At 42.0% G+C, this 23,038-nt stretch overlaps 5 protein-coding genes across 6 annotated transcripts; 3 read left to right on the top strand and 2 right to left on the bottom strand.

Annotated features, from left to right (window-relative positions):
* The first annotated feature begins 2,223 nt into the window (after positions 1 to 2,223).
* On the top strand, positions 2,224 to 6,372 carry dhrs1 (dehydrogenase/reductase (SDR family) member 1). Its single transcript, XM_029525350.1, has 9 exons — positions 2,224 to 2,443; positions 3,226 to 3,371; positions 3,678 to 3,821; positions 3,947 to 4,026; positions 4,359 to 4,491; positions 4,664 to 4,807; positions 4,887 to 4,956; positions 5,606 to 5,686; positions 5,776 to 6,372. Exons 2-9 carry the CDS (start codon positions 3,228 to 3,230, stop codon positions 5,910 to 5,912), a joined length of 933 nt encoding a protein of 310 aa, XP_029381210.1. The 5' UTR covers positions 2,224 to 2,443; positions 3,226 to 3,227; the 3' UTR covers positions 5,913 to 6,372.
* A 954-nt stretch (positions 6,373 to 7,326) lies between these two features.
* homeza (homeobox and leucine zipper encoding a) lies at positions 7,327 to 12,405 on the top strand. 2 transcript variants are annotated; one of them, XM_029525730.1, is made up of 3 exons: positions 7,327 to 7,600; positions 8,593 to 8,684; positions 9,054 to 12,405. In XM_029525730.1, the coding sequence occupies exon 3, from the start codon at positions 9,076 to 9,078 to the stop codon at positions 11,083 to 11,085; it is 2,010 nt and encodes a 669-aa protein (XP_029381590.1). In that variant the 5' UTR covers positions 7,327 to 7,600; positions 8,593 to 8,684; positions 9,054 to 9,075; the 3' UTR covers positions 11,086 to 12,405. The 2 variants fall into 2 exon arrangements, with proteins under 2 accessions (XP_029381590.1, XP_029381589.1); XM_029525729.1 differs by having other exon boundaries at positions 7,327 to 7,784.
* Positions 12,406 to 16,598: 4,193 nt separating this feature from the next.
* LOC115057532 (zona pellucida sperm-binding protein 3-like) lies at positions 16,599 to 18,266 on the bottom strand. Its single transcript, XM_029524687.1, has 9 exons — positions 18,200 to 18,266; positions 17,918 to 18,084; positions 17,738 to 17,841; positions 17,531 to 17,619; positions 17,272 to 17,452; positions 17,083 to 17,188; positions 16,907 to 16,992; positions 16,730 to 16,821; positions 16,599 to 16,660 (listed from the first exon to the last, which is right to left on the bottom strand). Exons 1-9 carry the CDS (start codon positions 18,264 to 18,266, stop codon positions 16,599 to 16,601), a joined length of 954 nt encoding a protein of 317 aa, XP_029380547.1.
* A 1,345-nt stretch (positions 18,267 to 19,611) lies between these two features.
* Positions 19,612 to 21,310, bottom strand: LOC115057531 (zona pellucida sperm-binding protein 3-like). Its single transcript, XM_029524686.1, has 9 exons — positions 21,244 to 21,310; positions 20,975 to 21,159; positions 20,787 to 20,890; positions 20,617 to 20,708; positions 20,363 to 20,543; positions 20,166 to 20,271; positions 20,008 to 20,096; positions 19,830 to 19,921; positions 19,612 to 19,712 (listed from the first exon to the last, which is right to left on the bottom strand). The coding sequence occupies exons 1-9, from the start codon at positions 21,308 to 21,310 to the stop codon at positions 19,612 to 19,614; spliced, it is 1,017 nt and encodes a 338-aa protein (XP_029380546.1).
* Positions 21,311 to 21,786: 476 nt separating this feature from the next.
* On the top strand, positions 21,787 to 23,008 carry nedd8l (NEDD8 ubiquitin like modifier, like). The gene is made up of 4 exons (XM_029523990.1): positions 21,787 to 21,920; positions 22,273 to 22,320; positions 22,422 to 22,504; positions 22,620 to 23,008. Exons 1-4 carry the CDS (start codon positions 21,903 to 21,905, stop codon positions 22,741 to 22,743), a joined length of 273 nt encoding a protein of 90 aa, XP_029379850.1. The 5' UTR covers positions 21,787 to 21,902; the 3' UTR covers positions 22,744 to 23,008.
* The last annotated feature ends 30 nt before the right edge of the window (positions 23,009 to 23,038 follow it).

Genomic DNA, 23,038 nt, shown 5'->3' with positions numbered 1-23,038 from the left:
TCTTGTCATTTGTTTGCCGCAGAGAGGAACTACGACATCGGGAATAGGCTGTGGTTTTGACCTTACAAAAATTTGAGTACAGTAGTGACAATAGTAACCATTTGTGTGCATGAATGCTCCAGTGAAATATATTTAAAAAATAATTCAATATTTTGATGTAGCTGATCTACTTTTAACTTAATGATTGTGTAATTATCTGATATAAGGATAGCACAGACAGAGCTCTATTTCAGGACCAATTTAAACTGGTCTCACTAAACATTCAATCTGCTATGATGTAATGTGATTGGTGATCATGGAAACAATAATGCAAGCAACTGCAAATGAGACTTGATCATAATGCAAAAGCTGAAGAGAAAACAGTTTTGACTGTTTTTTTAAATGCCAAATCAAGCCTTTAATGCACACACTAATCACCTAGCATACAATGGAGATGATACCACTATGCATACTTGAGGACTGAAAAATGCAGGGGGGCTGCTGCAGGATCACAACTTCATAGGCAAGAACAGCACACATTCCTGTTGATAATCCGGCAGTCTCAAAATGATTTTCCAAGAGATTCATATCAGCCCTGCCCACACCACACAGTCGTTGGCCAGTGAAGAATTTATTACATCAGGAGTGCTGATCTGTCCTTTAAGATTACAGCAATTCCTTTCAGAACCCATCAAAGATAAGCAGCACAAACCCCCAAAATGAAACACACTAAAACGAACCAGGCCAAAGTGTTACCTGTTTTACACTACTACTACTGCTTCTACTGTATTGAAGGCCACCAATAGAGCAAAAATACCATTTGTTAATGTTATCTGATGCTTTGAAATAGGGTACTATATACATCATATTGTGATTATTTTGGCAGCAATTGTAAGATGCAATATAATTTAAGTTGGAATAATTGTTTTTGCTTTTCATTCTTATTGTTTTAAGTGATGCAATTAACCAAATTGGCACCTAACTCTTGCCCCCTCACTGGATCACCCTAGGTGTCTTGGAGGAAATTATTTACTTCCCCTGTTGAGCTCTAAAATCTTGGTATTTCCCTTCTCAATCTGGCCAAATCTCTTTAAGGCATAACTGATGATGATGGTGGTGAGTGTTTGAAGTTTTCACCGCAGTTTCATGGACGACGTTTTACACATCCTGGCCAAACTGCAGCCACTCTCTCCATCTGCTGGCTGGGGGCCACTTAATCCGCTGCAGTTGAACTGCTCTGCCAGGATTGGGAGGCTCTGGTACGTGGAGCAACTGGGCTCGGCCTCCTGTGTGTCACCAGGTGCAAGACCTGTGCGTTGCACCTCACTTCCCCGCTCCAGACATTTCATTCTTTCATGATGGATTCTTTGGCTGCGTTAGTTCATGCACAGTTTTCTGTAAATGCATGTTCTCGTCGTCAATCCATCTGTGCGGGTTGTTCACCTTAGGTCTGTCTAACGGGAGCTCCCCTTCCGCCAGGGTTGATCTAGCCCCGACTTGCACCCAGCAGCAACCTGCGGATCAGCCCTTACTGATAATTCAATCATCTTCAACTTCTTGGATTGCTGGAGCCAATCCCAGCTCACATTGGGTGAGGGACAGGTCACCAGTCCATCGCCAACATACAGAGACCAACAACATTCACACCTACAGACAATTTTAATGTCGCCAGTTAACCCAACCCAATTTTGGACATATTTCAATTAATGCTGCTGTGTATTATCACTGACATCACTGAATACATTTTTGGACTCTTACTAAGGGTCATTCAGGGTTTGTTAGATTTTAACAAAATCATCATTAAGTGCAAAAGAAATGTGTGTTAAAATGATTTCTGAAGCCACCAAATTATCTCTAAATCATCGAAGCAGAATCCCTTGGAAATACTGTTGTTGTGTATAAGACACCTCCTCTCATCCTGGGCTCTGTTTCCCCCCTGCAGCCTCCATCTTCAGGAGAACTACAGCGCCATCGTCTGTGCAATGTTGTAAACTAATCCAAAGACCACATCTGACGGTGTGACTTGTGGTTGTCGTTGTGTAAGACCCGTCATCTGAACCACAACAGCCTCCACATTGGACATCATCCAACCGGCAGCGAACACAACAGCGCATGCGTGACGCTTACGAAGTGCATCCTGGTTCACTGACTCATAAAAACTCTCGATGAGTTAGTAAGGTCAAAAATGAACATCGGCAGAGGAAGGGGGGGTACAGGGGTCAATTTATATCCCGTGAGTCTTCAAATGTGGAAGATTACCGCCAACAAAGGCTCCTCCTGGGTTATTCCCGTTTCACGTCCTCTCGCGATATCAGGCGGAGGACAGAGGCCAAGTGTCTGATTGTGGGACGGTGGTGTCATTGTTGCTCGGGGCGCAGTTATTTAATATTCATTATCACACGCACACGTTTCCGCCGAAGGAGATCTGTTTTCTCGACTTGTTCAGAGCTTTCTGTGGATTGAGGTAAGGTTCTTACTCGATGCAGTAAAACACATGATGTACGTTTGTTTAGATTTTATTTAACGGTTAATAAAAGTAAAGCCCCGTCTGCGATAAGCGGAATAGTAAATGTAATGTAGCTGCTGCCCTCTGTAATAATTAAATCACCCTGTGGAATCGAGTCCACAGTGCATCTGAATTGTTGTAACGTGGCCAACATGTCTGGTTACAATGAAGAGAAATCCTTATAAGAGCAAATTAAAGTTATATTATACAGAGAAACTCATGACTTCATATCACGGGGTTGTGTTTTTAGTATGAGTAAAAAAGAAAAACTTGTTACACAAGATGTTTCTGGACAGTTGTCCCTGGTTTTATCAGTGTCTCTCCAGCCCTGAGAGTAAACCTCCAGTGTTGTATTAATATGTTCTATTTCCCCTTTAAACCACATTTAGCAGCTGATACAAACTGATGTTAATGTGAATAAGGTAAAATTTCTGACTAATCATTAATCACTGTTATAAATGTTTCTATCAATGTTTTGATAGCTTCACTCCCAGTGTATTTGTGTAAGAAAGCTTGGTTGTGTAACAATGAGCAATGGGTTAGACCAAACAGTTTCACATATGCAACCCTGACCACTGCTATTGGAATGCAGATCCAGTTTTTATTAATTCTTTTTTTATTCCCCATTTGACCTCTGATCCAGTTTAGTTCCCGTAGAGCAATATTCCGCCTGTGCACTGTTGGTTTCCATGGTGTGCTTGAGTTTACTAACCTGCTGTAAGTGGTGTGTCCTCCCACAGAGATGTCCCTGTCAGGATGGGTATGTGTGGTAACTGGTGCCTCCAGAGGTATTGGCAGAGGAATAGCTCTCCAGCTGTCTGAGGCCGGAGCCACTGTCTACATCACTGGGCGCCAGGAGAAGACTCTGAAAGACACTGCTGCAGAGGTGAAGTTTTAAGATTAAACTTAGTTAAAAGAGCTACATAAGACACCAGATTGAAAAGCAATGTCCATAAATATATCTTTGGATGACTAGAGTGCCATTGTCTCTAAAAAACTGTCAATTCCTACAATATTTCAGATTCAGGAAATACTTAATTAATCCTCAGGGGAAATTTGTTTTGTTACTGGCAATGTAAGGGCCTTTGATTAAGTGGAATTATTAAAATATAAATTGCATATAAGCAGATGTTTCTAAATTTGTGTTTTACTTACACTTTGTAAATATTTTTTATATTTGTTTACTACACAGGTAAATGAAAGGGGTGGTACATGTGTGCCAGTCATCTGTGATTCTACAAATGATAAAGACATTGAAGAATTGTTTGAGCAGATCAAGCGTGAACAGAATGGCAGGCTGGACATCCTGGTTAACAATGCCTATGCTGGAGTACAGGTTCAATTATTTTATATATATTCTTTCCAGTTTATATTGCACACTTAAAAGAAAAAAGTCAAGCTGGTAAAACAAACAAGAGCTGTGTGATTTACCAGAAATGAAACATTATGTTGTTATTCCAGGCTATTTTTGACAGCATGGGGAAGAAGTTCTGGGAAATGGATCCCTTCATGTGGGATTCCATAAACAACACAGGCCTCAGGTATTCCTTCATACGCAATCACATCTGATAAGTTGGTTAAGTCATTGTCTGCAAATTGCTTAGTCATGTCCTTATGTATAGCAAGTTTCCCTGACATCAACTGTTGCTCAACTTCCTTTTTTTTTTTTTTTTTTTTTTTTTTTTTTTGAGTTCACTGGGAATTCCCTCTGTCAGCAGGAGGTTGTACAGAATACAAAGCAAAAGAAGAGAGAGGGAGAGTGATGTGATGCACAGATCATGTGTTTTATGTAATTTCCAACAGTGCTACTGAGGATATTATTAGTTATTTTAATTAAAAGCATAACTTATTTCCATTTATGTTTATTTCACAGGGGTCACTATTTCTTCTCAGTTTACGCATCTCGGTTGATGGTGGCTCACGGTCGAGGATTGATCGTCACTATTTCATCTATGGGAGGACTGCAGTATCTCTTCAATGTGCCATACGGGGTTGGTAAAGCTGCTGTAAGTCTTAGATTTGTTATTTGTAATTTGTTATTATTTGTTATGGTTTTGTTATCAAGACCCAAATGTGTATTAGCACAGTTCATGTACTTTATCATAGATCTTAATGTTACATCTAGGAACATTTTGTCAGTGTTATACAAACATGTTTTGGTCTGTGGTCTGTCTCCAGTGTGACAGGCTGGCAGCAGACATGGCTGTTGAACTGAAAAGCAGGGGAGTGGCTTCTGTCAGCCTGTGGCCAGGGGCAGTACAAACAGAGCTTGTGTCTCAGATCGTGTTGGAGCAAAATACACCACAAGGTCCAAACTCCAAGGTAACCTCTTCTCTAACAGCAATTTCCTATTCGTGGATACTTCTGTTCTTTGCTGATTCTTTTGATTTTTGTTCTTCAGTATCAAGCATTATTTGCCAATGGAGAGACCACAGAGCTGAGTGGGAAATGCATTGTCAATCTGGCAAAAGGTATGAGTATGGTATCGACTTCACAGACAGATTGTTAGATGGAGAATGAAATGAGGCCATGTGTCTATGTTGCATTCCTCTCAGGCAGAAAAGTGCTGGTAAGGTGCTTCTTTCCACATGGGTTTCAGATCCACTGTCATTATATAACAGAGCAGCATTGCTCCTTTGCTTTTGTTTACTATTTGTTTGACATCGTTGACGGTACAGTGATAAAGGAAGAAACTCGCCAGCAATATTCAATGTTGGGCTGCTGCTACCACAAATTTGCGTTGAATGATGATGCCAGCTCCTTTCAGAAAAGTTCTGAGTTTTTCAACAAGAAGAGCAAGGGCACGCAAGAAAAAGACAAGCATTTCGTCTCATTGGAGCTGCATGTGCTTTATACTCTATGGGAGCAATTGGAAAAAGAGGCTGGCACTCAGGGAAAAAAATGCAACAGGGTCACACACCCTGACACCTCCAGTCCACTAAATGTCAGCCAGAAAGGCTTTATAGGGGTGGACACACATTTGATCTGCATGTGCTTCATTGTAACATGTTTTCATTAAGTACTACCAAAATGCTGAAAAGCATTTACTGGTTCGTGTTAGCGAGGCTTGTTCATTTTCAACCGGAATGTATTTTGACATGATTTCTCTCTGCCTTAAAGATAAAAGTCTGATGTCACAGACTGGGAAAGTCCTAATGACTTGTGACCTGGCAAGACGCTATGGGATACGAGATATCGATGGTAAATTTGCAGTTTTTAAGATTTATGTTCTGAAATTACTGTTAGGTATGATCTCAATTCTCACATTCCATTCATCTGTTTGTTTCCAGGCCGGAGTGTAACTGATTACACTTCCTTCAAATTCCTCTTGACTCAGGTCCCATATCTCTCCTGGCTGTCAGCTGTTGTCCCAGCATTCCTCCGTGTGCCACGCTTTGTGCTCACCCTGGCAAATAGCCGGTTCTAAACATTTCCTAATCAGACCTGTAGTGGCAGGGTATTGTTGTGTTTTAGCAGACTCAAAAGTGCAATAAAGGACTGTTGATCAAAATGGTTAATTGTGACAAGAAAACTTACAAGCCCAAACTAGGGTAAATTATTTAGCTTGACCTCTATATCTACAGATTTCATTGCTATTTTTTTTTAAATATATATTTTGTAAATTACTCTGTATAGTTATTCCAATTTGAATACTTATGATTCTATGAGGTAAATGTGAAGGATTCATTAGCATAATGTATGTGGGTGAAGCCACACAATGTCAAAATGGGAATTATTACGCCATAATGCAATATTTACATTTAAAATGTGTAAATATACGTTTGTTTGAACTTTTACATTTACATTGTGTTTCTATAAATGAAGGCATCCAGCAAAAGTACTACACTACTGTATCAATCTGATGAAATAAAGGAATGTTAACACTTTTTTTTTTTGCCAAAACATCTAGTATCCACATCTAGTCTACATTTTATTATTTAAGAACTGTATATCATGAATGCCTCCCTGACCTAGAAAAAAAATTACAAAGCCAATAAAAGAAGGAACATCATGTCTTAAGCTGCCCAAGGATATACAGTATCAGTCGTAGACTACTTCTTTTTTATATACCTCTATCTTTTTTAAGGTCCATAGAAAAATCTAATGTCCTTTCAATTATTTCTCCTTAGGGCTTTAGAATAACATCTAAATGCTTCTGAATTTTAATTTTCGTTATACTCAGGAGTGATACAGGGCCATAACCAGGGTCTAAAACACTGAACTCCCCGCCAGCACAATTCTTTGCAATACTTGACATCTAGCCATTTAGATTTCTCACATTTGATTTTGTATACTATGTTTCTGCTCAAATGTTCAACTCAGCGTCAAATTTTAATTTCTGCAAATTATATTCTTATTTATGTATTTGTTTATTTCAATATGAAGGTCTTTGTGCTGTCTGAAACTCCTATAAATAGTCAAATTTTAAACATACTTGGTTCAAGACTGATAGAATCTGTGTGTTAGATGTGAAAATATACACCCTTACTCAAATGGATCCGGGTAGATAGCTGAGACAACCCTCAGGGTCCCGGCCTGACCATTAGAAAGCTCCCGGTGTTCATTGGAGATGTGTGAATACAAGGTTTAAATGGAAACGATGTAGTGGACTGTCAGGTTATTGTGGGTTAGGGGTTAGCTATGTGTTTTTTTTAACCTGATTTTTAAATACGTGTATTTATATCTTTATTTATTGTTGTGTGTGTGTGTGAGGGGGGGGGGGGGGGGGGGGGTGACGTGAAAATGTTTAGCCTACTGCCTCGGATTTATTATACAAGCGCCTCCTCCCTCCAATCCACGGAGCGCTCTCCCAGACGGGCACACCCACCCTCCGTCACGGAGGGAGAGTCGTCGGGCCTTGTGGGCTTCCTGGTCCTGAGCTCCGCCTCGCCTCGATCTGGCCGGACAGGGGAAACACTTCTCACTTAAAGAACAAAAGCAACAACGGACGGGCCGAGGAGGACGAAGTAACGGCGACTCCGACTCGCAGTCGAAGCGGACGGATTGAGGGATTTGCGCCCTTTCGAGGCAACGACCGGCCGCCGACTGAACTCAGACGGAAGGCGACAAACTTGGTCGCCTCGCATCTTTGTGTTCCGCCCGTGAACCGTCGAGGTGCTTAATAAATAAGACAAGGGTCAACCCGACAGGCAGGCAGGCAGACGGTATTGTTTCCCCCGGTCTTCCTCTAAACTTCGGCCGTAAAAAAGCGAAGCGGTGGAGGGGAAACTCCGGCTTTCCTTTGTTATCCTCTCAGTAAAGCGGACTTCGGGGGGAGCTGTGTGTTTTGGCTTTTCGGGTAAGTTTATTTTTATGTTTCAGTGAAGCGTGTCTGATGGCGAAGTGCGCCTGTGCAGTGTGAAGCCTTTTAGTTAGTACGCCATAAAGGGGGAGGCAGCGGACCGCTACCGCCGCCGGCCCCGGAGCAACTTTTACAGCTTTGTTACACTAAAACAAAGACACGACCGGCAAACTCCCACAGCAGATTAACATTAGCTGCGGAAAGAAGCGGCCGGGCCGCCGCACATGAGCTCATCCCCCGTGGGTTTCAGTGTGTCACGACTGACCGACACCGCGATCTCATGATTGTTAGCTGTTTGTTTTTGGGTTGTTGTTTTGTTGTTTTTTTTTTTTTTTTGTTTTTTTTTTTTGGGGCACTCTTGAACATTTCTTGCGTGGCTCAGATCGACCTAAATCGTCGGCCATGGCGTAACCTCTCCACCGAATGCGCAACATTTCCTCCGCTCCCCCGAATAAAGAGCGACTCCTGCCCGGTGAAGCGGGGTACGGCTGTCCGTGAGGGTCTTTGCTTCACTAATTAAAACAAGTGAGTCAGAAAGGTAACGACTGCGGGCAGACAAAGATGTCAACACGGGACGACAAGGATATCTGACACACTATTCCCCAATATTCAGCCTCTAAGTCGTTAATCTGACTATCCTGTGTATTATTTGGAGTGCTAGCTCAACACCTGTTGCTCTAGAAAAGAAATGTGTGCAGTTTCTCAGAGCGTTTTTCTTAAAGAACATCATCAGTTCCCCTCTAGGTGCCCACATCATGTCCACACTCAGACCTGAGTATGGCTAACTTGTTTTCTCTTTCCATAGGTTTCTGTTGTGCCATCAGCCTTTGTGAAGAGGCTGCACTTATCTTTGGGGACTGAGAACTTGAAAGTGGAACAAAGCCCGACTGGGAAGGGGTGAGAAAATAGACTGTGATGGATTTTTTTTTTTTTTTTCATAGATGCCCATTCCACACTCCCACCCTTTGTGGCCGATCCCCCCACTCACACAAAACAAAAGTCAGTCACCACACTTTGGGGGAGGGGAACCCAGCCTGGACAGGGAGTATACGACTAGTTTCACCGGGAGTTCAGAATAGAAGTGCAAAGTAGGGGGGAAGGGGAAACAGCTGTCAGATAATTGACTTTGAAAATGAATGAGAGTAAAAACTTCTTAAAGCATGGCAGTCTGTACTCTTGGCTGTGCTCCCCAGAGGAAATCATCTGTGAGGCAGTCAAAAGATGAAAAACACGTCAGCAACTGACTTCTTGGTGTTTGTTTTCTAGGTGAAAGATTTCGACATCCCAGATGGCAACCTACGGTGAACATAACAGCAGAAATGGACTACTTGTGAGCATGAAGGAGCCTTTTGAAGGAAAAGTAACAAAGACCGTATGTGAAGGAAAGCTTGAAGCTAAACGGTCTTCCAAGGATTTATGCCACTCTGCCAGCTCAGCAGAGAGCAACACAAGTGGTGTGGCTAGTTTCACCACGAACCACAACTCTGTTGTGTGCCTGCCTTTGGTGTCAGAGGGACTGAAATTAGTATGGACACAGTCTGATCAGACCCGTGAACTTGACGCAATCCCAGAGCTGGTCCAAGCCTTTAACTTATTTCCATACCCATCATCCCATGAGGTTAGCACCCTGGCCCGGCTATGTGCCCTGCCACTGGACAAAGTGAAGGTGTGGTTTATGGTGCAGAGAATCAAATATGGTATAAGTTGGTCTTCAGAGGAGATAGAGGAGACACGGCGGAAACTAGCAGTGCCTGAGCTTTATGGTGATGCTACTGAAACCAACGAAGAAACCAAAATAAAGGACAAGAGCACAACTTGTGAGGAACAGGCAGTTGAGGATAAGGAACAAAATGAAGTTGAGGCTGCTCTCTCCACCGTCACCCCCCAGAAGACAAAACCAAAGTGCGAGTCACCAGATTCCTATAAACCAGCCAAACTCAGCGTCCCATGTTTCAGTTCCACTCTTCCACCTCCTCAGGATTCATACTTCTACCGCCCACCAGCAGACACACCAGCCAGTACTGCAACCGATGTCTCTCTTGACCTTTCAGAGTCATCTACACGACAGCACCGTCATGGGCGCTACAAAAAGTCCAAAGCTCAGCTTGCTGCTCTCAGAAAGAGCTTTCTGAGAGAGAACTGGCCCGCAGAGGCTGAGCTAAGACGTTTGCAAGAAGAAACTGGGCTGAGCCGCAATGACATTCGTAAATGGTTCAGCGACAGCCGTTACCAGCTTAGGGTTGGCCGAGGAAGCCTGGCAGCAGCTCAGAGCTATTCTAAACACCCTGCTGCAGGGGGTAAACATGATCAACAAACCCAGCCTCTTCCACTTGTTACTCAAAAGACTCGTCATCTAAACAGTGTTAAAGGCCACGAGGGAGCCCGCAGCAATGGAACTAGAAATTCACATTTCTTTCAGACTTTTTTGTCAAACAGCCTAGAAGCATTTGGAGAAAGAGTCCTTGAGGCAGAAGAGTGTGATGCTACAGAGGAACTTTCTGTTGATGGTGACATTTTTAAAGACAATGAGCAGAGTGAAGAAAAACCTTTACAGCTGACCAAGACCTGCAAGACCGAGCCAGATGTTCCACAGGAAGCAGCGGGTATATTAAAGTCCTCTTCCTTCTCTCCCACCCCCGGCAGCCCACCACTGACCACCTCACCTAATAAACCGCTTGCAAACAGCATCAGTACATCAAAGAAGCCAGCGAACTCAGCGAAAGCAAGTCCTTCACAAACCCCATTGCGGGTCTCAGGGGCTTCTTCATCTGCATCCACATCTCCAGCTCTCACTCCGGCTGGGCGACCAAGAAAGACCAAGGAGCAGTTGGATGTGTTAAAGCAGCACTTCTTGCGATGCCAGTGGCCCAAGAGTGATGATTACACTGAACTTGTGAAGCTTACAGGTTTACCCCGCGCAGATGTTATTCAATGGTTTGGTGACACGCGGTATGCTGTCAAAAATGGTCAGCTGCGCTGGGTGAAGGGGGTCCGTGACCAGTTCTTGGCAGAACTTGCTGCTCAACAAAGCAGCAGTGGTTTAACTAACGGAGGTGGCTCTGGGACATCTAACCGGGTTGGTGGTAGCCGCAAACGAAAATCCCAAGCAAATGGAACAAGCGCAGATTCCCCTGATACCCAGCCATTGATGGCATATTACCTTTCAACAGGCTCACTACATGAAAAAGACCTAGACTCTCTATGCAAGAAATCAAGAATGAGCTACCAGCAAGTGCGAGACTGGTTTGCATCTCAGGATGTTGGGGAGACCGATCAAGAACATGTAATTACTGATTGAGACACTGGAACAAGACTTTAGAGCATTTATCAAAGTAGGTGGAGTGCTCCTCACATCTTTGCAACAACAAGCATAGTTATTACTTTGGTTTAAATTGCTTTAATTGAGGCAGGTTTGTAACATCCAGTCTTCCCAGTACAAGCCCTAAATCAGGTTTGTTTTTTATATATATGCTGCATTTCTTGCTTATCCTAATATATTTGGACTTGAATTATAATTGTGCTGCCTGTGTTGCTGTAAATAGGACAGTAACTTGTACACTGGTTTGCGATATTTTTGAGCTTATTATTTTTGTTTAGATATCACTACTACAGATTTTTCTAGTATGCTATTGTAGCAGTATAATTTAAACTGGTTGTACTTTTGGTACCTGACTATAGCAGATATGTTACTGCTCCAGAAAATGTCAATGTTGAATAATTCGTTGACTGATCACTGTGTGTCATCATTCCATTACAGCCAATAATTCCTTATCATTCAAAGCACACTGGACATGTACACTTTAAAATGACATCTTGCACTTTGGTTTTAGAGCCTGCTGCCATTTTGTTCATTAAATCCAATTATATCTAAAAGGTTGAATTCCTAATCAAACAGTGTCATTCTTGATCCTGTAGCAATGAAACCCAGTCATTGTCTTTTAAAAACAGAAAAATTGCATCTAATTTGGCTGATCTCTATTGCATTTTTTTTTTCTGAAACATTCCTAATTCTGTCTGTTGTAATATTTGTTGCCTGTCCTTTACATTTAACTGCTCCTATAAAAGTAAAACAGTATTATGAAAGCAGAAATTACATAATTATTAATACAAACATCAGAATTGACCATTTCAATTTTGATTTTTGCTCATTGTCAGTGTTTTGTTTTGTTTTTTTTCCCTCTAGGTGTAGGGTGTGACTTGATTTTAAAAGACTGACATAGTACGTGATAGTCTGTAAAATGGTTTGAATCCAAAGAAAAAACATTCTGTTCCCTGTCAACTCAAATAATGAATCATAGTTCAAACAATACACCCTTATCAGAAGTACTGTACTTCTTAGTCGACCTGCAGGGGATGAAGTCTGCTACAGAGTCAGTTTAGTGTCTTAGAAATGTCTGGACCGAGGTTAGGTGACGAGAATGTTGACAAAGTAGTGATGCATCACTGTTTTGTCATCATATTAGTCATGAATGGTTAACGCAAGTGTCATGCTGTGGGGCATTGTCCATTACACTTGTTTTCTTCCTTTACTGGTGGTTTTAATGTATGTTTTTTTTTCCCCTTGTGTGAAAAAAAATCGTTTCACAGCTGTCACTGGAAACCAGTAAAGGATTTGTCTTTATAATTGTGTGTGCCAGTAATGGTTCTTTGTGTGCTGTAGTGAATCAACCCGATTATTACAAGTCAAACTTATTGATGTAAATGCTGCGTCATGAGGAAAACAAAGAAGGAAGTGGGTGAAATGATTCTTCAGAAATAACTACAAGGAAAAACTGCAGCTAAAATATGCGGCCACAAAAAACACAATATAGATCAACCAAATAAGTATGATAGTTTAATAGAACAATATAACAGTCACATCTATGCAATCTTCACAAGTACAAAGTAACTAAATCCCAGTACCCAAGATTTTTGATCGATGGTGCCAACAGTTTCTATGAGGAAAATATGAATCAAATGGCCACACAATAAGTGATGACACATCAACAGTTGTTTCATTAATGCCCGGGAGACTGTATTGATAATCCATTCATAAATTGGAGCTGGAAAACAGGAGTCTGATACTGAGGTCTGAGGACAACAGATATGTACCTCTCAGAATTTAACAGGAAGACAATTTTAAGAGTATTTGTTGGCAGAAGTTTAGAAAGCATTTACCTTGTTGAGGTGCTGAATGACGTAGATGTCCCTCCTTGTAATGAGAAGTTGGGATTTGAATCAGGAGGGGATGCACACTGTGTCTAGTTTAATAACATAGGCCTGCCAGAGACAAAAGCATGCGTGCAGCCACACTTACTGTGTCCATATTCATGAAGAGAACTGTGGCTTGAAATAGAGGTAGCTGATCCAGGAGTCTGCTTAAAACAGAAAGCAAAGTATGATACAGTCTTAACCTTGCAAAAAGAAATTTCGCATAAGAAATCCCAAACCTATTCCTGGAACTTTCAAAGTTGTCTTACAAGTATTACATTTCCTTTGTCTCCATGAGTTTCCTAAGTTGTCATGAACATAATCACCTTCAAGACACAAATTTAGGTCACAGGAATTGACATGGAAACAGAGAGACTTACTGTGAGGGAGGAGAGACTGGGCCCTCTGTCTCTGGCCCAACCCCGGGAGTCTGCTGAGTCAAAATGACTGGCAAAGTGACAAGTTTGTACATAAGATAATATACAGCAGTGGGGGTATGTGACAGTATAGCAAATGTGAAATTAATGGCACACCTGATAGTTCCTGAACGAGGGGTAACTGGCAAAAAAAAACAAAACAAAAACAAACGTACAGAAACTGAGTTACAGTTTAAGTCTTGGTCACTTTCATATATTTGATTCAATTTCTAACGTCCGTCCATCCATCCATCCATCCATCCATGCGTCTTCATCCATTTATTTGAGGTCAGGTTGCAGAAGTTTTTAAGAATTGCACATTTCTTTACCTGGGGAGGCGACAGCCACTGGAAGAGACATCCTTTGAGAACTACAGATAGAACAAAAATTAAATCATTTGATGAAAAATGCTGAACGATGCATCAAGTATGATTGTTCTGAGGGCAATTTGGCCTTTACCCATGAGGTTGAAACGGTCCTGGAGAAACCTGTGAGAAGCAGAAAGAGTACAGGATAAATTAGAAATCCAATGTAATAAGGTTGTTTTTTGCATAGAAACTCAGAAGATTTACCCTCCTCTGAGAAAGTGGTTTCTTCAGTTCAGCAGTCTCTCTTCTCAGCTCTGAAAGTTGCCTTTTTAAGACAGCGTTCTCTCTTTTCAGCTCAGAGAGTTGTCTTATGATAACAGACATGAAGAGAATAGCTTTGTAATTATGGTTATACTTGTACCACAACAGAGGAATAATAATAGATACTGAAATCACCTGCTGCCCTGCTCAGTGACTTCCTTCAGATGGCCTTCCAATTCAGCAGACTTATGCTTGAAGTGCAGTGACACTCTCTCCATCTGTGTGCGCTGAAAAAGTGCAACCTAAGGAGTATAAAGACCTCACAGCTAAAGATTCTTTCACTGAAAAAAAAGATTCTGTAAATCAACCTCAGTCGATTGGTGAGAGATTGCTAAATGATCTTATAGCAAGTGGAAGCTGAAGTGAAGCTTTTAATCTTTCAGTCATGTTGAATGACTCACCGACTGCTCTGACATTTAAAATCCTGGTATAGCAATTAAGTACTGATGTAACAGAGCAAGGAGACCGACCTGTGAAATGTGTTCCAGCCGCGACTGGATGAGCTTCACAGGGTCCTTGAAAAATATCTTTTCCTGTGGCTTCATCTGAAATTTAAATTTGTGCACATATATGTTGGCAGTGGGAAATCAAGTCCTCTGATGTTGGCATCAGACAGTAACCTGCAGGGAATATGTCAAACTCAACTACCTGATCAGTGATGGGCAAATAACTGCAGTTGGCCCCACATATGCTGCACTGATCTGTCAGAAAAGGCATGATCACAATAGGCGCAAGAAGCCTGACATTTTCTGTCAGTGTGCTCATAGGTTAGAGATCTTAGGGAAAGTTAAAAAAAAAAATTAAAAAAAGCATAGAATAGTTGGAATATTTTTTATTTGTCTTACTAGATTTAATGCATGCTTCACAGCAGATATGACCACAGTTGGACACAGCAAATGTCAGGCCTTTCCTTCTGAAGCACTGGTTACAATGGAACCAGTCCATCTTACCATCAGTTGTCTGCAAACAAACAGTTTATCCACATTATGTGACTGTTATATTACATATGCTATATGATGCAGTGCACAACTGTTAAATTAGCTATTTTTAGTTTGTGGGTTTTGATAATGCAATGACATACAATGCTTAGCAGGCCCCTTCCCACATCAACAATACCGCTCATGTGCACAAAGCCACATTCATAAGTATGTTTCCCCCCATTTTGGTGTGGAAAAACTTTGCTGGCCATAAACCCCACACAACACCTTTGGGATGAACTAGACTGCTGACCACAGTCCAGGCCATGCCTCAGAGCCCAGACAGTTTTACCTGACTTCACTTGTGATGTGCAAACAAAAAACCTGCTGTCAGCTCTGAAAATATTGTGGAAAGACTCATTGGCCATAGCTGTGCACAGACTGCTTTAGCAGCATGTGTTTTGCAATACTGGACAATCTAATGATTGTGAAACAGAATCACACCACGATCATCCACATTGTTCTGATGTTACAATGAAAGAAACCAGGAACTGCACCCCAAACCCAACCTGCTGCCTCTGTACAGGTGCAGCCTGCTGAACCTTACTAATGTAAGGTGTTGCTTCACTCCGGCTGACACTATAAAATGAAAATGAAGGCGTGTTGTAGTTTTAAATTGCATTTGGGTAATATTCTACTAGCGTCTTATTTGATTGGGTGTCATGTGACTACTTGCCCCCAATCATGACCGAGTGATGGCACCTGCAGTTCAATTTAGGCTAATTTAGTTAGCGCAAGATGAATCTTATCTAACCAGACTAGTCTTAAAAACTGTTGTAAGCTGTAGTGATTTATCTTATCAGCCGTCTTCCTACAGTTCTGGTGAAGAGTGCACTGGTTGCTATAACAACAAGTATTGAGTTTGCGAGCTAGCTTTGTTTGGATACGGCAAAGCGGGGGGAGCCAAAAAAAAAAAAAAAAAAAGACAAAAACAAAACTTTCTATCGGCATTAGGGTCAGAAGTGAGTTTGTTACATTACCTTAGCACGAAGTTTGGAAGCAGGCCGTTTCAGAGCCCTAAGCTGACGGGACGGCTCCTTCACCGACACTTCCGGTCAGTTCAGTCAGTCCACTACAGTTATTTTAATAAACTGTAGTCTTTAGTCACGAAACATTAAGTGGATGTATTAATGTTAGTTTCTGTACAAAAGTGTTTATATTTAAAAAAAGAAAAAAGCCACCGAGCAGATTATGCCGTTTGTTCAACGTGACCGATGTTTAAACTAACCGGAAGTCAAGTAATGTGAAAATGGCCTCTACACACACGAATTAAAGTCTTCCTGCAGTCAAATGAACACAGCCTTGAGCGAGATAGGTTGTTTTTAAATAAAGCTTTATTAGCCACTGATTTGGAATGCAAAGAGACAACCATGCCTAAAGCTGCAAAGAGTAAAACCAGTCCAGAATGAAGGAGCTAGTCCAAAAAGGTGGAGCCATTTCTGGGGAAGAGAGAAAGTGTTGAGAGCCAGCACACAGTGTTATGTAATTAAAAAAAAAAAAAAAAAAAAAAGTAACTTCTGGCAGTGGTTAGACTACATGCCATGTCATTTACACAGCCTATGCTGTTGGGATATTTAAAAATAAATTCACCTGGACACCTCAGGAAGTTGCAGTGATGGTAAGTGGCCCAAGGACTGCTTTGTGCCTTATACCCAGCTTCCCTGTAAGAGCAGCACAGTTTAGACCAAACACAATGTGACCAGTTGAGTGCAGCCCATGCAGACACACACCTGATCCTACACTCCTCATTCTCCTGGACTTGCAGCTTGTGTCACAGCAGTCACACAGATTGCTGTATGTAGGATTGTCCAAAAGCTCCCAGCTGAACGGGAGAAAATTTGAGATAGTTCAGATTTGATTTAAAAAAACAATAATAATTCAGTACCAGTCAAGAGGCTGCCATTTACCCATGATCCTTCTTGTAGTGGCAAGCCTTCTTTGTGTTGTCAAGAAGACTGGGAGCCCAAGCTACAAGCTCACAATGGATAAACACCTGTTGAATAGACAAGTGTAGTTGCAAGGCATTCAACTCATGTTTTGTCTCTATAAGATTAAGCCTTGTAGCCAAGACAAGAAAGGTTACCTCTTTTCCAAGCGCAAACCTAAATGCTTGGAGAGATAAGTGGAGCTCAGATGATTTCTGCCTTGGCTCAAATTTTGAACGCGACACCCTGCTGTCCACAAGACACCTGTGAAGGAATATAGGGAAAAAAATAAAATGCACTTCCTGCAGCTTCTAAGCCAAACATCAGTGCATGTATTACATCAGTACCCTTTATTTGTGATTATAGGGTATAGATTGCTTGAATGCTGCAACTCTGCTGTTGTTGAAGCCACACATTCCTCAAAGAGGAGCAGCAGGGGCTGATGGGTCCTTTGCTCCACACTTGCCATGATTGGGATGAGTGAGCCCAGGGGAAAACTGGTGGATTCAGCAGGACCTGTGAAGTCATCTGGAGAGAAAGACGAGTCAACTCAAGGCATGCGATGGTCATTGCCACCAAGGTCATGTACCATGTTCTGACACTAACCATTCATTAGACCCATGTGGAAAACCAGATCCCCTTGACCATATGTATGAAACTCTGGATCATAGACGAGTGGGTACCAGTCTTTTGGCCTACCAAGAGACACACTTACAGTCATATGGCCATAACACTCAGTGCCCAACTGATCTGTTGGGGGGGAGGAGAAGGGAGGAAAAAAGAAAAAAAAAAAAAAAAAAACAAAACACATACCTCTCATAAGTGCAGACAACTTGATGACTGAAAGTGTGTACATGAGAAGCAGGGGACGACAGGAAGGTCAGCTCGTTGGTGTACATGAGGTGATGCCCTGTGACCTGGGAGGGAGACAACTATCATTCAGCTGTACAAAGCACAGACTTACAGTGCTTAATTCTTTCATGTGATACTAACAATTCTCTTGAAGTCACAGTCGTTAAGGTTCACAGTGAAGACAACTTCCCTGGCTGTGAAGCTGGTGGGGAAACAGCTACCAAGCTGGAAGAGTGACGGATCAACCTGGAACCTGCTCTCTGTCCACACTAGCGTCATAAAGTCAGGCCTGCAGTCCAGCTTCATGTCTAGCAAGCAGGAAACACAAAAAGAACCACAAGTTTGTATTAGAGCAGTTTGAGTGAAGAATTATACCCCCCCCCAAAAAAAACAAACAAATTTCTGTCTTCAACACAACAATACCTGCATAAACTGAAACAGCAGCTGCCAGGGTCAAGAGCAGAACACACTGCCAAAGAGGAGCCATCATGTCTGGATGCTAGAAACCACCGCAACTGGAGGCTTTATGGCGTTGTGCTGCTGTGACTTAACAACATAAATCTGCTTAATAGCTTTCACCTGGTGTGTGCCCACAATCTCAGGTGTAGCAGCCATCAGCCTAATTACTACAACACTCAAATACAATTTCATCACTATTATTATGATGGTCATGAAAATGCAACATTATGTGTTTACATAAGAGTGTAAGTGGAAGGTTTATGGTTTTCTTGTAGGGATTGCAGTCAGTAAATAAAGGTTATGTGTTAATTAGCGTGAAAGCCAGTATATCCATGCAATGCGCTCCAGTATATATAGCCTTTGACACACTTGTACTGGTTTAGTTTTTTGAGTTGTTTAATGGAAGTATCAGAATTGACATTTTCTAAAAGCGAGTATTGAAAAGAGTTAAATTTGAACGTTTTTACCAAACCTGCCTTTCACAATCATGCCTTTCTCCATTTGTTTTATATTTATGACCAGAAAACAAGGAAACTCAATTCAGACAATTCTTTTGATTTGACTAAAATTGTTTAACCGTTTAATGCCAAAGTTAACAGGAAGAGCCCCTGTGACATTTTCACTACTGATCAAAACCATTTCATTTATGGTCTGAATGGTTTATTGTGTGATCTGTGACTGCAGTAAGTAATTGGATCAGAATTCAAGGACATGTACTTTGACTTCAAGTTGTGCTTCAGGTTAAAAGTAAGTCAGCTGTGGTGTTCAGTGAAATTTAAAGTTTGTCTGAATTTAGGGGTTAAATTCTCTCACACAGGCAGGTCTGAGGGCCACTGATCAGAAATTTTCCAGCTTCAGGAACGTAAGTCAGTTAGTCCTTCAGGTGGAAAGCCAAAAATTGAAACTCTTGAATCAGTTGCCTTGAAACAAACAAGGTATAAATATTAGTGACAAACTAAGACAAGTCTTATTTACAAACTGACATTTAGCACATGCAACTAGAGAGCAAGGTGTTGTCTTAAGCAGACGTGCAACTATCAGTATGGAGGGTATTTTAGCTTATTTTCTGGAGTCATTGAGGACTTTATGGAATAAAAATTGAGGATCAATAAAATTGAACAGCCAGTAGAAGATTAAGCCAGTTTATTGCACTATGACATTCACTGCTGTAACTCTTAAAATAATCAGGATCATGCAAAGCTGGTGTTCCACCCTGTTGAAAGTCAGGAGACTTGGTAATCTGCTACTGGTCTCTGTTGCGCAGGATCCCTGAGCCATTTTAGGCCGAGTTCATCCTGTCAAGAGTGTTGATCAATCCTCTTGTCCAGAGTTGGAAACATCACTTGCCAATAGCAGACTCATTTTATTAGTACACCTCAGAGCAAGCTGCTGCTGCTGCTGTTGTGGGTCTTCATGTCAGACCGATCCACAATGATCAAGGGACCCAAAACAGTTTGGTAACTCCAGCTGTGGCGTTCTGCAAAGTGAGGGAGAGAGAGGAGGAAGGGAGAAAAAAAAAAAAAAAAAAAAAACTTCATAAGACAGTTCAAACTTAAATTAAAAAAAATAAATAAAAAAAGTGTAGTAACAATACCCCCTTCAACTCCTCTTTTGGAGCGGGATGTGCAGGTTGAATCACAGCAGCTGCACAGGTTGCTCTGAAACGGGTCATCCAGTAGTTCCCATCTGAGGAGCATTGATACTTTAGTATCAGTTGAAACAATATGCCAAGTGAAAGCAGCTATTTTTCAAGATATCAACTCAATGATTACCTCCCACTTTCCTTGACATAATGGCAGGCTTTCTTGCTTTCATCAAGAACTTCAGGATCCCATGCAACCAGTTTGCAGTGGATATAAATCTGAGGAACACCCAAGTCAGTATGTTCTTAGACATTCCTGATATCAGCCAGATGGCATTTTGCCCTTACCTCCTCCCCGAGACCTAACTTGAAGGACTGCAGGTAGAGGATGATTGCAGATGAGTGGTATCGAGGAAGGAACATGGCGTTTGCTTTCTTGCTTTCCAAGAGACATCTGAAGGGGGGGGAGGGAAAGAAAACATCTCAGATTAACAAGAATTCTTTTATGTATGACTTCTAAAGATGAACCAGTATCTGAAGTCTACCCCTTATTGCTGATGATGGGGTACACATGGCTGCCAGGCTGCAGCACTGGTGTGGTTGCTGCCACACATTCCTCCATGAGCAGCAGCAAAGGCTGATGGGACTTCTGATCCACAGCAGCCCATAGTGGCATGAAGGAACCCAGGGGGATCACATTGGTGCTGGCTACAGCTGTTAATTGCTCTGTTGGGTGACAGACAGGAGTTTAGCATGTGTCCTTGGAACTGATCAGATTTTATTGAGTGTGAGAACCAACCATTAAGGAGCGCCATGTGGAAGACCAGCCCACCTCGGCCATCAGAAACACCTGATCCAGGATTCATGAATTGGGGAACCCACACCTCAGGTCTAAAACAACATTCCTCACATTTCAGCTTTAGACAAGAATTTTTTTAAATTAAAAAAAAAAACAAAAAAAAAACACACCTTTTATAAATACACTCAATGGGATACACAAAAGCTGCAGGTTTTGGCTTTGCCTGTGGCCTATAAGTCAGTTCGTTCTGATAGATAATGCGCTTTCCTTTTATCTGTGGAGAAGGAGGGAAGAAAAAAAAAAATTAGACTACCCAGGTGGTTAGTGGGTACTTTGGGAATAAGTTGTTATACTTTACCAGTTTTTTAAATTTGCAGTCAGCAAGCTGGTAGTTGAACTGGGCCTCCCCCTCGCCATCGGGCATGACCTTCAGCCGAGAAGGCATGCAGCTTCCAAGGAAGAGGCGAGCTGCATACGGCACCAACTGTGGGCTGATCCTCCACGAGATTCTTACAGAGTCTTTTCCGCATACTACATTGATATCTGCAAACAACCTCTTATGGTATCAGTTTGTGTAAAACAACACCACTAATTCTTACCTAAGGTTGTAAAATAGCCATAAAATACCTGCATCAACGAGTGTGGAGGCAAGCGCAGCCAAGACTGTCAAACTAAGGTAGAGATGAGGCAACATGGCTGAATGATCCACAGCACCGTGGAACTGGCACACTTTGTAGAAGTCTAATTAGGGAAATGATGAACATCTGTGTCAGAGCAGGAAGCCATTTGATCTGTTTCTGTTTATACTGTGCTGTTTTTGTGCATTCTTATTAGTCTGCACTTGATATGCTGGTTTCTTTATGGAGTCAATTACTGTTGTGGCACATTAGTATTTCTTGTATGCATTCTTAATTAATATAATATATTTAATATCAATTATGTAGTAGTACATTTTGTTTTATATTTGCGGTATTTGTACTGTGGGAATATTTCAGAGCCAACATCAAAATGGTGCTAACATTTTAATAATATTGCTAAAAATAAAACATATAGTGTGATACTGAGGGGGCCGTTCGTTTTTTTTCGTTTGTTTCGTTTGTTTCGTTAGGGCGGAAATGTTCAGCGGCTTCAGAGGGACACTGTGAGTTCCGGAGCATTTAGCGCGTGACACAGGAAGTAAACTCTCGACGGGCAGACAGGCGGGTTGCAAAGCGCTAGCTGATGAAGTGTTTCTGTCAGTAAGCGGCTGATATTTTTTTCGACTTGTCTCTCGCTGTAGCTCCACCATGCTGATCAAAGTCAAGGTAAGACCTCCGCTCCGCCTCCCCGCCGGCTGCTCGGCTAACGCCACTCACAGGTCCGCTAATGTGTTTCAGGGCAGAGCTTCATGCACTCGGATTGTTTTGTCTTGGCCCGGTATTCAGAGTGGCTGATCTCAGCTGTGGTGTTTCGTATAATTCGCTAGCTAACCATCAAATAGCAGAGCTGTGACCAGAGGGACAGACGGTCCCCCTTCTCTGCGGACCGGACAAACAAATCGGCCCATCTAACGCTTAATCCACCACATCAGTGTTCACACAGTTTAAAAATTGTCCTTGTGTTGGTAGAGAAGTTGCGTTGTGGTCATGATGCTGACGTGATGTTAACCTGTTTTAGACTCTCACTGGAAAAGAAATAGAGATCGACATTGAGCCCACAGACAAGGTGAGAAGGTGAAATACGTGGAAGTGAATCAAACATGAATAACTGAAACCAACAAGGCTCAGTGCCGTCTGAATGTTCTCGCTCTCTCTGTTCACATGAAGGTGGAGCGAATTAAAGAAAGAGTAGAGGAGAAGGAAGGGATCCCCCCGCAGCAACAGAGACTCATCTACAGTGGAAAACAGATGTGAGCTCCTGCTTCATGAACTGTCAGCCTTCTTTTTGCAGAGATACTCCGTGTCCTCCTCAGGCGTTCTCCTCTCAACCCCTTTGTCTTCTCTGCATTCTCCTTCTCCCCTCAGGAACGATGAGAAGACAGCAGCAGACTATAAGATCCAGGGAGGCTCGGTGCTCCATCTTGTGTTGGCACTAAGAGGCGGCTCATCGAGCCACAGCTCCAGCTGTTTACACCTCTCCTCCTTGTGATGAGCCATTGCCACGGGGCCCGCCGAGTGCCAACGCTTTAGGTGTCTGTCACTGTCTAACCATGTTGCGGCACAGAGCTTTGAAGGCCTGTGCTCCTGGGCCAGCGGTAAAAAGAAAACACCAAATAAGAACATTCATATTCCTTAGCTCTTTTTTGTAAACCCACATTGGCTTTCTGAGCTTCGGTCAATGCAGGCACTCATGCAGTACAAGAGACAGATTGAGAACACTGGTCTTTTTGCTTGTGAATAAACGGTGAAGTTAAGTAAAGAGTTGTCCTCAAATATACACACAT

The sequence above is a fragment of the Echeneis naucrates genome, chromosome 17, assembly GCF_900963305.1.
Source record: "Echeneis naucrates chromosome 17, fEcheNa1.1, whole genome shotgun sequence".
Taxonomy (NCBI): Eukaryota; Metazoa; Chordata; class Actinopteri; order Carangiformes; family Echeneidae; genus Echeneis; species Echeneis naucrates.
The sequence above is the reverse complement of the archived record's forward strand: the minus strand, read 5'-3'. Positions and strand labels throughout refer to the sequence as shown.

Bases quoted from the DNA above. Each gene is read 5' to 3' on its own strand.
- LOC115057531 (XM_029524686.1), bottom strand. From the start codon at position 21,310: ATGTTGCCTCATCTCTACCTTAGTTTGACAGTCTTGGCTGCGCTTGCC. The intron at 20,544-20,616 runs GTTGGTTCTCAC...GTCACCCAACAG, and splicing joins CCACATGGCGCTCCTTAATG to AGCAATTAACAGCTGTAGCC. The intron at 20,097-20,165 runs GTAAGGGCAAAA...GGTGTTCCTCAG, and splicing joins AGTTAGGTCTCGGGGAGGAG to ATTTATATCCACTGCAAACT.
- homeza (XM_029525730.1), top strand. From the start codon at position 9,076: ATGGCAACCTACGGTGAACATAACAGCAGAAATGGACTACTTGTGAGC.
- LOC115057532 (XM_029524687.1), bottom strand. From the start codon at position 18,266: ATGATGGCTCCTCTTTGGCAGTGTGTTCTGCTCTTGACCCTGGCAGCT. The intron at 18,085-18,199 runs GTATTGTTGTGT...CCTGCTTGCTAG, and splicing joins TGCTGTTTCAGTTTATGCAG to ACATGAAGCTGGACTGCAGG. The intron at 17,620-17,737 runs GTATGTGTTTTG...GTCTCTTGGTAG, and splicing joins GTTGTCTGCACTTATGAGAG to GCCAAAAGACTGGTACCCAC.
- nedd8l (XM_029523990.1), top strand. The intron at 22,321-22,421 runs GTGAGAAGGTGA...GTTCACATGAAG, and splicing joins ACATTGAGCCCACAGACAAG to GTGGAGCGAATTAAAGAAAG. The intron at 22,505-22,619 runs GTGAGCTCCTGC...TTCTCCCCTCAG, and splicing joins ATCTACAGTGGAAAACAGAT to GAACGATGAGAAGACAGCAG.
- dhrs1 (XM_029525350.1), top strand. From the start codon at position 3,228: ATGTCCCTGTCAGGATGGGTATGTGTGGTAACTGGTGCCTCCAGAGGT. The intron at 4,027-4,358 runs GTATTCCTTCAT...TTTATTTCACAG, and splicing joins ATAAACAACACAGGCCTCAG to GGGTCACTATTTCTTCTCAG. The intron at 4,808-4,886 runs GTAACCTCTTCT...TTTGTTCTTCAG, and splicing joins CACAAGGTCCAAACTCCAAG to TATCAAGCATTATTTGCCAA.